The sequence below is a fragment of the Rosa chinensis genome, chromosome 6 (assembly GCF_002994745.2).
Source record: "Rosa chinensis cultivar Old Blush chromosome 6, RchiOBHm-V2, whole genome shotgun sequence".
In the NCBI taxonomy this organism is placed as follows: domain Eukaryota; kingdom Viridiplantae; phylum Streptophyta; class Magnoliopsida; order Rosales; family Rosaceae; genus Rosa; species Rosa chinensis.
In genome coordinates, this window is record NC_037093.1 from 17,913,905 (window position 1) to 17,931,482 (window position 17,578).

Below are 17,578 nucleotides of genomic sequence, written 5' to 3' on the forward strand. Positions count from 1 at the left end.
TAGCCTTCTGGGGTCTTCTTCGTTCATATACTCGTATTGGAGCGAATCATCCTTATGACGAGTCATTAGGATGATGGCTTTCGCCTTATTTGCCTCTAAGGCTGCTCTATTTGCTTCCAAAGCTTGAGCTTGCTCAACAGTTAGCACGTCCTGGTTAGGCTCGAGAATCATATCCAAGATTCCATCAGCCTTGAGATGCTGGCGGATATCACGAACCCACCTGTGATATCCAGAGCCTGTCGTTCCCAATAGAGCAAAATCCAATTTGTTCAGGTTACTCATCCTGAAAGAGAACAAGAAATTAGGGTTAGTTTCAGAGCGAAATAGGCTACCACGAAAACATATGAAATTTCTGAGCGTAGTCGCTTCCAAGAAATTAGGAATTTCCGAGCGTAGTCACTTCCAAGAAATTCGATTCCAAGAGATATTGGATTAGATCGAAACAATGATGTAAATGGTCGATCATAAATTCTCTACAAACTCTAAGTTTGGAGATCTCAACAAGCTCTAAGCTTGGAGTGAGCACGAACCCTCACAGTTCGGCTTAATTTGGTCTCCCTTATAATGAAGAAAGGGGGTAGAAGAAGGGAGGTTGCAAGTCCCCGAAAAAGAAGAGAAATTGAATTTAAAAACTCTAAAAACGGGAATGTTTAATAAAAAATACCTCGAAATAGGTCGCCAGAAAATTTGATGGAAAAGTCACCGGAAAGTTGTTGATCGTTGACTGTTGACCGTTGACCTATGCTGACGTGTCAGTGGGTCCCTGGTTGCTGACGTGGCGTGTGTCCCTGTTTGCTGACGTGGCGTGTGTCCCTGTTTGCTGACGTGGCGTGTGTCCCTGTTTGCTGATGTGGCAGTGGGTCAGTGTAACAACGTGGCAGTGGGCCAGGGTGCTGACGTGGCTTGTCTGTGGGCTCGGCTTCCTTTTTTTATATTTTCTTCTTTCTCTTCTGGGCCGCGGGCCTGCCACCCTTTATTTCTCTTCTTCTATTCTGGGCCCGCACCATTTTTCTTCTTTCTTCCTTTCTTTTCTTCTTCTTCCTTTTCTTCTTTTGACAATGGGGCCGTTCCCCTCTTTTTTTTTTCATTCTTTTCTTCTTCTTCTGGTGGGTGTCGCGCTTCCTTCCTCGCTCTCTCTCTCAGCTCTTTGTTTTTTTTTTCTTGTGGCAGCACGTGGCTTACTTCATCTTCTTCTTTTGGTGCCTTTTTTTTTTTTTTCTTTTTGTCTTTCTCTTTTGGCAGTGGGCCGCGTCTCCCATTCTCTTTCTTTTTTCTTTCTTTTCTCTTCTGCCTTTGACCGAGAGTGTCTACTTCCTTCATCTTCTGGTATTTTTTTTTTCCTTTTGATGTAGTAGAGGCGATAGGCAGTTGCTGGGTAGTAGTGAGGTTGCAGACGCTGGGTGCAGGCACACATTTTTTCAAGGGTTTTGGATTTTTAAGATTTCAGGGTTAGGGATTCGTGCTGATAACGTGTTTAAGGGAATCAGAAATTGATAGGAATTTGCTGTGTATTCTCATTGATAATAGGGGCCTCTTTATATAGAGGATTACAATGCATAGAGTTAGAATCATACAAGGAAAGATAATCTCTAGATTCTTCTAATTGAACCCTATTACCACTAGGTCAAGTAACCTAGAGTTTGGATCAAACACAAATAGAGATATCCTTAAACAAATAGACAATTGTTGGAGATAGTAGAAGACTTTATCTTACCAAATCTTTGCTTGAAGAAGATGGACTCTATAGATATTCATTCTATCTATGAATATTTGTAATCTTTGTTTTTTTTTTGGTAAACTAATGAGGATTAGACGATATTAGCTCCTTTGTAACGGTCTGATAGGGGCACCAAGGTACCTTTATTATATGAAAACTCTATCTCTATGCAGATTATGACATGTTCATATTTATTATGCATGTGATCTTACATAATCAACACCGTAGAAGTTATAAGTTCAATTCTAATGAAAACTCAACTGGTGCCACTTCTGCGTCCCTAAGAGCACCGTACCAGTTGGCCTGAATATTGTTTCACATCAATGGTTCCCATACGAAGACAACTCTAGGGCCGAAATAGATGCAAGCAACGTGTGGTGCACTCAACTATTCAGCGTTGGCTCCTCTGGACCAAAATATTTAGAAATTGTCATGGAGTAAGACTTTAATGCACTAAGGAGTAAATTTTTTTTATTGATGTTGTCAATCAAAAGCTTTGTCACCTTCAGAAAACCCAATACGTTGTGTAGCCATGTAATTTAATAGTAAGAAGTCCTTCTCTTAAGCCTAAAGCTTCTATGGTTATAACATCAGAGCAAGAAGCCAGAATAGGGATACGCTGATCATTTTCGATAACAAAACCTGCTATACGCTGTTGATGGTGCTTAAGAGAACAATCAAAATTGATCTTTACTGACTTTTATTTGAGGTATGAGAATTTATATATAGGAGGAAATAAAAGATAGCTACCAAACATTTCATTGAGAAAAAAAAAGGCCACACACAGAAAGGATTACAAATTACCAGACCCGACAAACTAGGTCGGGGAAGAAAAGAGAAGAAAAAGAAAACGACCCAACTTGGGTTTATTAATTAGGAAACACCAAAAACTAGCTAAAAGCAGAAGTAAAGAAACAACCAACACACAAACTGGGGTTTATTACAACATGAAGCGTAAAGATGATAAGGTCTGGAGTTACCACGCGAGAACAGCTTGCCTTGCTTTCAAAATTCTAGAGCTGCATTCCTCTGTTTTCTCCTCCAAAGCGTTAATTTTATCCAAAAACTTCTTCAGGTCAAGCTTAATATTCTTGATTGCCACTTCTACATTTCCACCATTTGCAAAGTTTGTACTTACAGCAAGGAGAGAGTCAATGGAATTTACTACCTTAAAGATGAGAACTTCAATTTCCCCCATTTCTTTTATGGAATGAAAAGCTCCTTCCTGTATTGTGTTCATTGCATCATTCTTCAGCATAAAATCATTTTGACATACTTCAAGGCGGGAGCTACTCCAGTGATCTGCTATTTCTACTATACTAGAGACCTCAAAGTAACATGCTGCTTTGATTTTCAAATCCCCAACTATATCAGACGAACCATCTCTAACAGATTTGATAGAATTGGCCAATGTCACAACTAGAACAACGATAATGAGGCACTTAGCACCCATGAATATATAATTCAAGAGCTTCTTCCAACCATTAATAGTCTTCTGATCCTTCCCAAGCTTCTCTTGTTCAATGCGACATTTGTCAATCATTTCTTCCTGCTTCTCAAGCAAACAACGAGCCTTTTCGACCAACTTTTCACCAGAGTAGTCATTGACATTAGTCTTCATAATGTTACTCAATATATTCAAAATCATCTTGGCCTCCTCCCTTCCTACTCCATGTTTACTCCCCAAGCTGCTACACTCTTCAATCGCATGTTCGATATGTGAATGGCTCCGACTAGCTGAGTCTAGAAACTTTTCCAGTTCAGTAAAGAACTCCAGCAGCTCCAAGCTGCTGCTCAAGTACTCCTTCACCACAAGCTTATAGCTATCGTCCTTCATGGGAATCATCTTACTACTTTTGAAATCCAAGATCGCGTCAGCTGTTTTTTGCCCCAAATCAGACATACTTGTCAGCACATTGTCCAAAACATCCAAGGAAAGACCTCCATCCTCCTTAAATTTGGTAATGATCTCATTGGTACCGGTTTTGAGGCTGGCATCATTGAAGGACCGGAACTCTGCATCACTCTTGCAGTCCTCCTGATTTGCTGCCGTCAACCCTAGATGTTGCATTAAAACGTTCTTGCATGCCCACAAAGCATTAGTTAGTTGCATTGGAATAATTTTCGATTTCGTTTCCTTCATTGCCAGAGAAACTCAAGTTGGATCTGTTTTCCTGAAATAGCAAGAGCAACTATAAAGTTAATTTATTGTCATTTCAAGTGGTCACTGAGTGCCTGCAATATGAACTTATTACCTAGAAAATTATACTCTATAGTCTATACTAAAACCTAAAAGGGAAATCATTGTTCATTCCGCACAAGAACAAACGAAATGAATAGAGCACTGATCCTTCTACCCCTCTTCTGCTTGCTTTTACGGAATTGTCCCTCTAGTTGTTCAATTCCTGTGACACCGACTGATTTCGGCGTGGCACTGCGTCTTTGCTCCACAGAAGAGAGAGAGAGAGAGACATAGCGAAGGGAGTAGAGGAAGAAGTTTCATTCTGCTTTCATATTGTAAGATCAGCAATATCCAATAAACTGGTTGAATTGATTCCTCTACTAATTATATCAATGTATGCCAATTATACATAACCCTTTTTTGTTTTGGTTGGTTGTTTCAGTTCCTGTTTCTTTCTCTGTTTGTTCCAGCTATGGTGATTATGGGATAGAATCAATAGAAATTGGGTCTGTTACTGCCTTCCGCAGATCCTAGAATCGCCAATTTGTACATGGTTCTGTAAAAGCTTAGTTAAGATTTTTAATCTTTGTTGCGACCCAATTTCAATTCAAGCATTGTGTTTGTGAATTGAGAGGGTTGGAATATGGAATTGATGTACTTCGAGTTGTGAATCATAAAGTTATTTTCTTTCTGACAATTGGAACCGTAATTGCTATTGAAGCACAATTCATAGTAGAAAGAACAAATTTCAAATTTTAAAGAATAGTTTTTGCAGCATTTAAAAAAAAAAAAAAAAAGTGGTTTGGAATCCAGTCTAGCTGGGAGGCTCATCCCCACACCTGAATTATTATTAATATGAATATGTCTCATCGAGGGGGACACATTGCCAATACCTCGAGCGCTCGTTAATATGAGTTTGGTTTTGATTGGCTCATACCCACACCTGCAAGTTTGCCAATACCTCGAGCGCTCGAGGTATATGAATTTAAAAGGGATGAGAGAAATGAACCAATACCACACAATGCATTTCTCTTCTGCACCAGAGAGAGACTCAAATCGGGAATGAATCAAAGCCACCGAAATGGGACAGAAGACAATAGCAAAGAAAAAATTTAATAGTGAATGGGGGGTGAAACACCCATGCCTGAGCACTCATGCATACTCCTCTAGGTAAGTGTTTCTCACTTTTAAGAGGTAGCCACAGAATCCTTCATGGAGTCTTTGGTAGGTGGAGGGGAGTTGGTGTGACGTAATGGGTGAGGGGAATCATGGTGTTTTTTGGATCTGAAATTTTTTTGGGATGATCGACAAAGAAAGGAGGCCGGAATGAAGTCCTCTAAAACTAAACATATGCCAGCAAAATCACCACAAAATGGGTGTAAATCACTACAGGGGGTATGAGAGGAAGCAAGAGAAAGAGATTAAGAGTAGGGGAACTGAGAAAAAGAGAGGCCAAACGTGAGAGGCTGCCCCCAACTCTCAAGCCTTCGATTTAGATCGGAGGGTTCAAGATCTGAGCAAGAGAGAAGGGAGAGGGAGATTGTTTTTTTTTTTTTTGAACTTTTTTTTCAGATCTGTTTTGTGTCTCTAGGTTTTAGTGAGAGACGCTCTCATTTGTTTGTTTTGTTTAAATTAAAAACTACGGGTTTCATGTCTTGATATTGTTGTTTTTTTTTGCAGTATAGCAACTTTGGCTGAAACATTGAAGGAAGCTTATTGTCTCAGTCCTCATATTTGTACATGTAGAGAACTTTGTATGATTTAGCTCTTTCATTTCAATGGATGAATCGTCACAGACTCACAATAGAACACGATTAGTTATAAGTTACCAGTTAAATACGATTAGTACAAATTCGAGAGAGAAAAAAAAAAAAACCAAGCAATCCTACAGCATCGCGCGGGGAGGTGCTAGTAACGTACTATAGATAACTATACATAAGCCAAAGCCTTTAGTAAAATTTGATGAAATTTTCATTATTGACAAATTAAAATAGTAAATACAATGATTTAGAGATATTGTGAAATCTGACCTCTAACCAAGAAGAAGACCTTTGGAGCTTTGGATCGAGCTGAAGAGCAAGTGATAAAAGAGAAGAAAGTTAGCTAGTGCATATATGAGTGTGAAGCACAACTCCTGGGCTGCTTATATGGTAGTTGTCCGAGGTTCTGAGTAATAGGTTATTGGAATGCATGATAGAGAAAGTCTTGTGTGGTAAAGGAAAGCATGACAGAGAAAATCTTGTGTGGGGCGGCCGCACCACGTGGCGGTGTGGCGGTCCAATCAGTGTCCAACATGAGATATTTTAGGTATTTTATTTTTTAAAAATAGGGGTAATTTCAGAATGAAGCTAAAAAATTTTGATGTGTGATTGGTAAGGCGTACCACGTGTCTGGTACGCCTGACATACGCAAGAATTTTTCCTGCATGATAAGGAACGTGCCTAGGAAGGTATTAGAGAAAGCAAAAGGTTTTAAAAAGGAACAATTAAAGCAGCAGTTTCTTCGAAAGCAGGTGGAAAAGAATTATGAACTTGCCAAGGAAGGCGATAGGCAAAAGGGGAATAATTAAAGCAGCAGTTCTTTCACCTTCTCCACCACCGACAAACCTTGTCCTCCTCCTCTTTATGACTCTCAATGAGGTTGCTGTTGACCTGGTAGCGCTTGGTTGATGTTTGCTTTCGAGCTACCTATATACGCCTAGAGACATTCGGGTAGTCAATTGATTTCCTACTCAATTATGCTCAACTATCATTGAATTTAGATCCAAGAATGGAGAACAATGAAGTAGTTGCGATGAGTTTATTTGTGTCATTATTCTATGTCCTTTGATTTAGATTCAATGACAATAGAGCACAACTGAGTATGAATTTGTTACCTAAAAACTTATGAAAGAGTCTGATTGGATCACTGTAATCTTGTAGTGTCAAAATAAGTCAAATGAGATGACCATTATCTACATGGGCATTTCGACATTTGGTCAAACTTACGAGAACTTGCAGCACTTTGTCCATCACAGAATGACGAGTCTAGGCACCATCTAATACCAACCATAACTAATTTTGCTTCTTGAATGATGAGCTAAAAGATGAATTTCCTTTATTTATTTAACTCGTTTTGTCAAGGAGAAGGAATTTAAGACCTCTTCCATCAGGGAAGAAAAACAGCAGTCGAACACATGCTAGTTGAAGCTCTCTGATTTCCCCCATTGATACATGTTGAGACGAACCACACAAATAATCTTGGGGTGTTCTCTTATAATTACATTACTGCACATCAGTAACTCTAACATCAGATTTAAATTACTATCGTACAAATACAACAAGCACACTCCGCAAACTGGCTACCACGACAGACCACTAACTTGGTGGCTTTACACAGGCATGCAGCAATCTCAAAACAACATATTTTCCCTCCGAGGGACTCATGAATGATGAAAGCGATTCAGCAAGAATCCCAGCAGCTGGTCTGTATTCTTTAAACTGAAGAGACTAATGAAGGATGTATAAGTTTTTCTCACCCTTCAGACCAAAAAAAGTTTTTCTCACCCTTTTTTCAATGAGCCACTTCTAGACCTTTTAAACTCCCATGGTGGTAGGCAGCCTTTATAATGCGAATGTAGAAATAATGACGACATCGATACTTCCCTCTGAGGCATTGAGATTGATGACAAGCAAGTGAAGGCACTTCTTAGTCTCTTTTTTTCACTTTCATATCCTGGGAAATTGGGGTCATGTGGAACAGTGGTCGACTTAAGGGCATCTGGGAGTATACAGTTGCAAAATGAACCTACAAGGAAGTAGAAAAGAATTTTAAAAAAAAAAAAAAAACATAAATTTGATCGTACCAACATAAACATTCCTCGAGATAAAATTGGATGAAAACCAAATTTATATATCCTAATTATATATTGTTCAAGCTTGACAGATAATATTCATGTAAAAAGGTGACCCTCATGGCATTTTTGAGCAAGTCATGAAAGCTTTAATCACTTAAAAGTAGCATTGGCAGTGACAAAACTAACCCAAAATACTTTTCGTTCAAACATCCTTTTGGGTCAGTTGATAGAACCATTTGATTTTCAAGTGTCCAAGGTTGTGTGAAAAAGTGTGATTAATGAAACTCAAACCTCAAAGAAACAGCATGGTGAGACATTTAACATCATATACCTATTTTTGCGAGGCGATTGACCCATTTTGGTGTCGATTTTCCAGTCAGCTTATAGCATATATCTTGACAGAAATGGTTGCAGTTCTTAACAATCAAGTGGTATGTGTCACCATTGTAGTTTGCAGATTGACGCTCCATGAACTCTCTAACCTGGAAAGGATCCAAGCATGTTGTGCCAATGAAAATTGACCTTCTAAACTTGAAGCCAGGGCATTGTCGAGGTTCAACCTCAAAGACACCACTTGATGAGTACTCATGGGCTCCAAAGGCATATTCTACACCATAGACTGAAAGTATGCAAAAATGATTGATGAGCAACTTTATCATATTGAGAAAAAAGAGATTCAGTTTGCAACATAAACTATTTCAATGACCTGGATTTTCAATGGATATGCGTGCAACTTGATACACAAGTAAATTTCTATCCTTAAGTTATATCCAAGCAGGGAGCACAGGTATTCATGCTTAAGTAAGAGCAGAAGCAAGGCATATTTTCAGTAGGACTAACCCCATGGAACAATATGATATTTAAACACCTTTGGAAATGAAGCAAAATCAATTCAGAAAAATATTTCAATAATGATTTTCAAACATCAAACACTGACATATCGTTATAGGCTGAAGCAGCTGTAACCAAATTGGATATGAGTTGTGTTGAAATGTGAAAATAGTTGTCCTACAACTCAGCTTTTGAGGATTGTGGTAAACAAATAAATTCTATCTTGGTATCATATCATAGAAGGAGATCCAGAATTTAAATTCCTACAAAGGTAACCACTTATGATATTCAAGATAGTGGGTTCTAGGTGGTCACTATGATGTCAGACAGAATGTTTAGAATATAATCTGTTCACCAGCTTTTGAAAACAGTGATAAACCAGCAAACATTGTCGAGATCTCATGGTAAAAACAAGGCAATTTATATATATTTTTTATGATCAATGCATTCAGTACTCAACTTTAAAGACCAAGAACATAATGCATTTAAAATTCAAGACAAGCCATACAAAATTATGATAACCTAAAACTCCAATCTTAGCTTCTTTTGCAAACACTCAAGAAAAAGTGATTATTGCTCGTGTACATCTACTGTTGAATAGCAGGTTCTTACTGTTTTCAACTAGGAATTGAGCATCACCAGCTCTGCTAATTAATTCTTCTATCAAGGCTTACACCATATGGAATTATGTATAAAGAGAAAAAAAAAAATAAGCAATACCAAGGTAAAAGTATGCCTGTTTAAATTCATTGATCAACAGTTATACATCATCAGATAACTTTGCATGGGCAGAGGAAGTCATTTTTCAAAACAACACTGATATTACTATTAGAGATATGAATAATGATAAGGGTATGCTAACCTTCCACCCCAGAGTGAAAGATACCAACACCTGCCCAATAAACATAGCCATTTGCAGGTGTCAAGTCATAAACATTTAGATAGACAGGTACGTTTCCTGGACTGCAGTCTGCTGCCTTCAAATTTGGAAACATGCAAAAACGTGAAGCTGATTTCCCTCTCAAACATAGAGGCATGATAGAGTGCCAGCCATCCTTTGGTCCTGATTTCATGCTGAAAGTGAAACCAGGATCAATAAATAATTAATTTGGACCTGCAGATATGGACAAACGTACAAAAGTAAGAGCTTGAAATACCGCTTGTAATCATAATACATCAAAGATCAGAGTTGGTGTCATTGGATTCCACTGTTTGATATTGTAAAGTATTTTGTTTTTATTTTTGTGAGAGAACACAAATACGTTATTCTATCATCTTCTTAAACAATTGGAGCCTTGTTTCAGAAAAGCACCTCATGATATAGGAGAAGAAATCTTCTGCGATCCTTGGTCATTTAAAGTTTTTATTTTAGTCGATAACAAGTTCATAAATCCAAAATTTAGTTCTGTTGCATGGACGTATAAATTCCATAACTTTGACAGAGTTGACAGTATATGCCTTGAGATAAATAACCACTACCTCACCAGCTCAGCTTTAAACCACTGTTTGCACCAACACTACTCTAATATATTGTTTTATTTATGTCAATTTGCCATAACACAAAATGCATAGAACTTACCATTTTATGTTATCAGTAATACAAATCCTGCAAGACTACAGTCTATTACTATATAGCTAACTGGTCATATATTGGACACCACACGAACAAACCTCAGAGGTTTCTATCTCTCAGTGTTAATGAGTTTAACAAGTCCTAAATAGGAGGTTTTCAGCAGTAGGAAACTTGTTTACTTTATAATATGCACCTGATAAGTATCATGAAATTTCATGTAGATGGGAGATCCCCATTGGACCTGAAGGGAGTAAATGAGGATCTGACTAATTAGGACCATACAATTGCTTGTGAAAAATTGCAATTCATCCGTCACAAGTTGTGTATAGAACAGTTAGAACTTCACATTTTCAGCTTCTCTATTATTGCTGGGATCAAGAGAGTAACAACTATAATTTTAAAATTCATTCTTCATTTAATTAGTCCTCAAGACCTATATCTTGAATGAATAAATGCGTGGTCCATCACTCCTCCCTTGGAATCTGCTGTCTAACCCCATTTTGATCGCCATTCATCTAGAGGACCACATCACCCACGAGACAATCATATACTACTTGGCCTCAATATAGTAAACCCAGTTTAGCTCCCATTCATAACCATCACTGACTCTCTATGAGAGCATCAACTTGAATCATTCTGATATATTACCATACACCAATGCCTATAGTTATCTACACAACGGAGTCCAAATACCAATGGTAAAAAATAATAAAAGAGAGTCAAATTGCTGAAATTTCCCAAGAAATTTCCTGCCTTCAAAATCCCCAATTTCTTAGTCATTTATTCGTTTAGAGTAGGACCAATAACTTCAAGCTTCCTATATCATTTAAGACAACCAAATTGCTAAAACATACACTCAACTGTAAATGCACATCTTTGATTGCTCGGTATCTTCAAACTACTAGTCCAGATTACATGCAACTTAAAAGTTTCATACTTTAAAATTAACCCATCAACAAATGATGCCCAGAAGTGACACATTTACTCGGTTACTCATTAAGAGCAGCCCAGAAAAGCATAAACAGATAAATCTTTTGAAGAACCATATCAGATTCACAAGGAAACACGTGAAGTAAACAATCAAAGAAGAAAATCAAGAATGTGCTAGCTAAAGAGAAACACCAAAACCGAATCAAGAACCGCCAAACTTGACAAAACAATCCACACCCATCAGACAGAAATGAAAACCCAGAAAGACCCACTAACCTGTTTGAAGAATGAGGGTCATCAGAGAGTGAAGCAAATGCAGCCACCAAAACACAAAGCGGCCATTTTCAAAATTCAAAAAGAGAGTGGAGGAGGACTGTGTGTGCCTGAATGTGGGCACATTGTTTGTTTTTGTTGTTTGTGGCAGAAATGAAAGCTGGCCAGAGTACAGAAAGTGAGAAACTAGTGTCCTTTGTGGAACCCAATAAGGAAAAGAGATGGAAAGAGACAGAAGAATGAAAGTGAGTGAGGAAAAAAGGATAATGCTCAAAATTTGGTATTGTGCGTTAAAGGTGAAACCGTGAAACAAATCTTGTCTCTATTATTTTGACCGTCTCGCTTTACGTTTCTCTGTGCCTCTTCTATTTTGGCAAGCACTATTGGGTCCCTTCTAAGAAGAAATTTGACCAAAATTGAAAAGCACAGCTTCATTTTTTTTTTTTTTTAATCTTGTTACATCGTCGGTGCATAGAATAATTTCCAATGCTTAAGTTGAAACTTGAAACAAAATAATCCAACTACATTAAAAATTGATTTTGAGTCTTTCATTTGTTACGTATAAAAGCATCTCTGATTATATCAAAAATTTTGTGTTAAATTTGAATTTGAAGGCTAATGACATTTTACTAAACTTTAACTTCAACATATAGGTCCAATTGATATATTATTTTATAGAAGAGGCTGTACTGAGAACCATTCAAATGAAGACTTCATGATGACATTCTAATTAACGGTTGTGAGATCCATTGTTCGATTATATATCGACAAATCAACCGTTAGATATTTAGATATTCATGATTATATTAGTTCTGCAAATTTTCAACCAAATTGGGGTACTGAACTAAAACAAATCTATAAACAAATCAAATCTGTGAAACATGAACATTTTGTGTTTATATTATGAATGTTTTAGCTATTTCCAGTTTGGTTGAAAATTTGCAGAGATTATCTGCTAATTAATCTAACTGTTGATTTGCCGAAATGTGATCGAAAAGTAGATCTTACAGCTGTTAATTAGAAAGTCATCATTATAATAGTCTTCATCAGAGCGCCACCCATTATTTTATTGTTATCAATAGCTTCTTCAAATCTTCTCTGATCACATCCTCTCTAAGACAAGGGTCATCCAAACTCAGCCTTGCTCCATTCTCAAGTTCTGGGTAGGAACGCCCCTCATTCAAAGTGTTCATTGATAGATCTGAAATGCCCCACAAAATCTGAAAACAGTGCCCACCCAGATCCCAAAATCCCTAATTTGACCCTGCAAATTAAAAGTTGCACTCAACTTTAAAATATCTACTCTTATTCAAATATATTGATCTAGAGAATAATGAAAAGAACTATATTAAAAATATGATAAATCAATGCCCGATCTATTTCAATATAACAAAAACAAAATGCAATTACTATGACCAACATTGAGCGACTATTTCATCATAATGAGCTGTATCTTGATGTCTACAAGTACATATGAGTCCTACAATGTATCCTGTACTAATGTACCAGTTCAAATTACCTGTTAGATGCGTAGCTGATGCTAATATTCTTGTTATGTTAATAATCTATATTGTACACAATTCTCATACATTGCATACCACCATTGAAAGCTCAAAACAACATTCTCATAACTTGAGTTCTGAACATTTTTGTTGGTCATATAGGAAACAGAAGTTGTCTTGACAGCATTACCATTGAGAAAAAGAAGTATTTTGTTTATTCTATTGGTGGATTTGGATGGTATCATAAAAACTGGCATCCTCCATGATCATGCTTAAGATACTGGTCAATCATGGAAATGATTCAAATGATTAGTACTCATCCTTTTTTAATTAAGTTGTGTTGTAAAAGCATTGACTAGACTAATGAGTTATGGCAGGACGGCATGCACCTAATCCAATGGGCATCAGTCAAAATTTATTTACAAAAATAGATAAATTTTTGCCGAAGTAAAAATCTCCAATAAAAATAAATAAAATAAAATATATGCGCAGCTATGAATTACTTGCATTAAAAGCCGTCATAAAAAATAAAATAGAATATATTTCAAATGTGATCCCCCATATTATTAAATGTATCGGAAAGTCAGGAGTGCAGTGAGTTTATGTTGCCTTGAGTGGGAGTGTGTTCCATGCACCGTCAGTGCACGGTGCATGGGTACTTGCAAATGAATGGATGTATTTTTTTGATATTAAAATATATAAATGAGTGGATTAGATGAGTGGCTGGATTAGATGGTGCATACAATCCTCTCCAGCCTTGAGCCTCCAAATTCTTGAGGTCATTCTAAGCTGCACTCTTCTAATTCTGTCTTTCTGAATCAGAGTTGATGTTTCCCTAACTTGGCTCTAGCATCAAATCAGATTGCTCCATTGTGTTTTGTAGTCGCTTCACAATCCTGCTTCTCAATGGTTCTCCCTAAGCTACATTGTTCTAGTTTTTCCTTTGTGAATCAAAGTTGATGTCTCCCTGGCTTGGCTCTAGCATCCAGTGGGATTGCTCCAATGGCGGATGCAGGATTAGACTTATTAGGGTGGGGGGTGGGAATTTTTCTTTGAAAGAAATAGCATGAACCTTAATGAATGAGCTAGGTTAATATTTGCTATTTATACTTTCACAATTTCATAGTAAGAAAAAAATTTCAATCGATACATTTCTTGGTAGGAAAGAAAGGAGGAAAACAAATTGCATTTCTGAGTAAAACAAAACAATTACCAATTAATAAAACTGTAATTATATAGAAGAAGAAAAGAATTTTCGAAAAAAAAAAGAGAGTAAGAGGATCGCAACCAACAACTTGGAAAGCACATGTAAATAATAATACATCTATAGAAACTAGAAATTATGGTTTTTATGGAGCCCAAGACTGAACTGTCTGATCACCGCCTCAGCCCACCATACCGTGAACCCATCTGCCAATAAATATGGACGTGGAGGCGACAAGAACCTCCATGGAAATTTCAAATTAGAAGGGATTGGGCTTGGCTGACTTTTGTTAGTGAATTGCTTTGAACCTACTATTGCTGCAAGTGATGTTGGATGGTGGCGGCTTTGTGATTTTACATCGTTCTTTGTCGAAATCGGGTTGGGTTCAGCCTTGGTCAACATTGCAGTTGTCGGAGTTGCAGATGATACCTGAAGAGATGGGTGTTAACAACTTCACTAAGGCCATCAATCTTGATGCTAAGTCTGTTTGGGCACCGCTAGTCATGGCCTCCAACATCTCAACGACATCGGTTCTTCTAAATGTCAGTTCGTTGCGGCCCGACAGGGTGGTGATTCAAAGTGGCGACGCCAGGGATCAGATTTAGCTCTAGGTGTCCAGATCAATATGGTTTGCTTCGTATATGGGTTGTGTTTGGACCCAAATTCAACCCCGGTTCTGGGGGATTTCGACGACAAGGGTTCTCTCGTTGTGGTGGCTGTTTGATCGACCAAAGATGATAATGGCGCCGCACTCATGGTGATGTCCAACAGGGTTGCTAGATTTGGGCCTCAATAGGCTTCTTGGGCCTCTAGTTGGTTTTGGAGCCCTAATAGTGTTGGGGTCCATGATGTCTAGTGGGTCTCTTGTCCTTGATGGCCTTCATGGGCTGCTGGTTGGGCTTAAAGCTTTGAAGATAAATTTTGGGCCTAGTTCTCTTGGATCCAAAATGACTTTTGGTTTTTTATACCCACGTTTTAGTTAGTTTTCTACTTAAACTAGCCTATTACTATGCTTACTGGTTCATAGTTGAATAGGTTTGCTTGAATAAGTGGCATGACTTGTCAAATGAATGGTCCTATCCTATGTATCACCGTGGTGAGTTCATCACAACTTCTTGTCTATCTGTACATGATAGCGGAAAGATATGTAATGGTTATTTTGGCCTTACCCCTATATTAATGAAAATCTCTATGATGCTTTTATTCAAAAAAAAAAAAAAAAAGTTTTTCATTCATTTTGTTTTATGTTTGTGGGTCAACAAACATAGTTTTCTGAGAAATTTTATATACACATCTCTTTATATGAATACACATCTTACCTTTTTTTTGTAAACTTTTATATTCCCATTTCACCCCTCAACACCAATAATAATAATAATAATAATAATAATAACTATGCAATCTATTGGTGTCAGGTCAAGGCGGTCTGGGCCCTAATGTATTAGGGTATTGAGCGTGTGTAAGGTTGGATAAATTTCTATGAGTCTTCTATGACGTTTCTAGTATCTTGTTTGTACCACAATTGCGTAATTGACAAGTGAGGGCTAATTAAATGATTTCTTTTCTGTAGGAGGCGATGTTTTTCATTCTTGTATAGGCTCGCTTAAATGTGAGTGTCCCAGAGATTTTAATGATCTGCTCTAGCTTAGGTAGGTAGTTCGGATTTTCTTGCCGAATTTCTTATGTAAGTTCTTGTAGACTCTAGCCTTTGGCTATTGATCTAATGCATTCAACTTCTATTTCAAAAAAAAAATGACAAGGAGGAGGGCAAGAGGCATGTGATGACGACGGAGGCGGACAAAGCGATGCCATGCAGTTGGCAGAATGAGAAAAAAGAGTGACATGATTGATTAGAAGTCCAAAATAAAAATATTGAAATTCATTACAAATACAACAATAAGAGTTTCAAAGGAAAATTTAAGATTGTATAAGAGATTGTGAATGATCGATTAGAGGAATGACTTAAAACTTGAAAATTGGTTTTTTTTTTTTTTAAATTAACTACCGTATAAAAAGAAACTCCAACTCAGAGCAACTTCACCTATTGAACCATTGATTTTATATGTTTGTTTCCACCTGTTGGGTCTGAGTCACTGAGTCAATTTGAAAATTGACCTAAGTCCCTTTGGGGCAGTTTGTAGGTCAGAAAACTGACCTAGACTCAACGAGTGGAAACAAATATAAAAAAGCGGTGAACAATGTTTGAGCTAATGACCCAGTGACCCTGATCGAGTGACCTAACGGGTGAATTTGCTCTTAAAATTCTCTTAGAATGAAGAGAATATGAAGAAAGAGGCAGAGAACAAATCATAAAACTAATGCGCACGTAGTGATCAAGGCTAATTTTGGGTCTGCAAATTACACCAGAAACCTAGCTAGATGTTTCAAGTTCTGTTGTTAGTTTGAAGTTTAAACCTATCTTGTAAACTCTTATATATGAATTGCATATATTGATTGAGTACGCTTTGTATAATGAATCACTCAATTTTATCTTTCAATATTGATAATAGTGCATTATAGACTTGGTTTTTGCTTTATATAATTATATATGAATTCTTTCTTTTCTCTCATTTCGCTTAGAAATCACCACAGGTGTGTTGTTTGATATTTTTTATAAGAAAAATTATTTATATTGCAAAGTGAATAGAGATGACATTTGTAAAATAGAGTGGTTAAAACTGTGATTCCAATATGCGGGAGAAAAACTATAAGGTGACCCTCAAGTAATTACATAACATAGCCGGGATGATGAACAATGTCAATTGATCAGAAGAAAGGGACAGAGAAAGAGTATAAAATGAAATATTAGGGGAAAATGGATATAAAAAAAATAGGGGATGTGTATTGTAATGGTTTTTTTTTTTTTGATGCAAAAAGACTATATTAGATGCGGAAGCCTCTTCGGCAACCAAGGTTTACAACATCAAACAACAGGGCATTAGACGCATTTCTGGGAATGGTGTTCGTCCAGAAAAGGCCGTCTATAGAGGTGTGCCCAAGGTGAGCAATAGAGTCAGCTACAGAATTTGCCTCTCTAAAAATATGTTGGAAAGAAATAGTAGTAAAGTTAGAGGCAAGATGTCTAATATCTTGTATAATCTTGGCAGTCCTCCAAGGGGGGGGGGGGGGGGGGGGGGGGGGGGTAGTTCTTCCGTTGATAGCGTCAATCACTATCTTGGCATCACCTTCAACTTGTGCATTGGTATGATTCAACCTCAAGGCACACTCCAAGCTATTCCTTAGGGCAGTAGCTTCTGCCATCGATACTGTAGTATTACTGAAACCTTTGGCCGCCACATACAGGGGTTTACCATCTTGATTGCGGATTACAAAACCCCCCACCATAGAAGATCCTTTTTTTAATCCGTCAAAATTGATTTTAACAGCTCCTGCAGGTGGAGGGGACCATGCAATGTTGTGGTTAGCAATTTGTGGGGTGCCTCCACCCAAGGGGCATGCTACTGGAGCTACCAGGTTTTGGAAGGCCGTTGCTGCTGCAATAATGGATTTGGGGCAAGAGATCACTCCACT

The 17,578-nt window shown here is 37.5% G+C and overlaps 2 protein-coding genes across 2 annotated transcripts; both read right to left on the bottom strand.

Annotated features, from left to right (window-relative positions):
- Nucleotides 1-2,460: 2,460 nt before the first annotated feature.
- Nucleotides 2,461-6,075, bottom strand: LOC112173846. Its single transcript, XM_024311535.2, has 2 exons — nt 5,930-6,075; nt 2,461-3,891 (listed from the first exon to the last, which is right to left on the bottom strand). The coding sequence occupies exon 2, from the start codon at nt 3,858-3,860 to the stop codon at nt 2,694-2,696; it is 1,167 nt and encodes a 388-aa protein (XP_024167303.1). The 5' UTR covers nt 3,861-3,891; nt 5,930-6,075; the 3' UTR covers nt 2,461-2,693.
- Nucleotides 6,076-6,989: 914 nt separating this feature from the next.
- Nucleotides 6,990-11,571, bottom strand: LOC112173510 (deSI-like protein At4g17486). Its single transcript, XM_024311148.2, has 4 exons — nt 11,345-11,571; nt 9,428-9,679; nt 8,066-8,353; nt 6,990-7,685 (listed from the first exon to the last, which is right to left on the bottom strand). Exons 2-4 carry the CDS (start codon nt 9,636-9,638, stop codon nt 7,441-7,443), a joined length of 744 nt encoding a protein of 247 aa, XP_024166916.1. The 5' UTR covers nt 9,639-9,679; nt 11,345-11,571; the 3' UTR covers nt 6,990-7,440.
- Nucleotides 11,572-17,578: the final 6,007 nt, after the last annotated feature.

Bases quoted from the DNA above. Each gene is read 5' to 3' on its own strand.
- LOC112173846 (XM_024311535.2), bottom strand. From the start codon at position 3,860: ATGAAGGAAACGAAATCGAAAATTATTCCAATGCAACTAACTAATGCT.
- LOC112173510 (XM_024311148.2), bottom strand. From the start codon at position 9,638: ATGAAATCAGGACCAAAGGATGGCTGGCACTCTATCATGCCTCTATGT. The intron at 8,354-9,427 runs GTTAGCATACCC...GCATACTTTCAG, and splicing joins CTTTCACTCTGGGGTGGAAG to TCTATGGTGTAGAATATGCC. The intron at 7,686-8,065 runs GTATATGATGTT...ACTTCCTTGTAG, and splicing joins CAATCGCCTCGCAAAAATAG to GTTCATTTTGCAACTGTATA.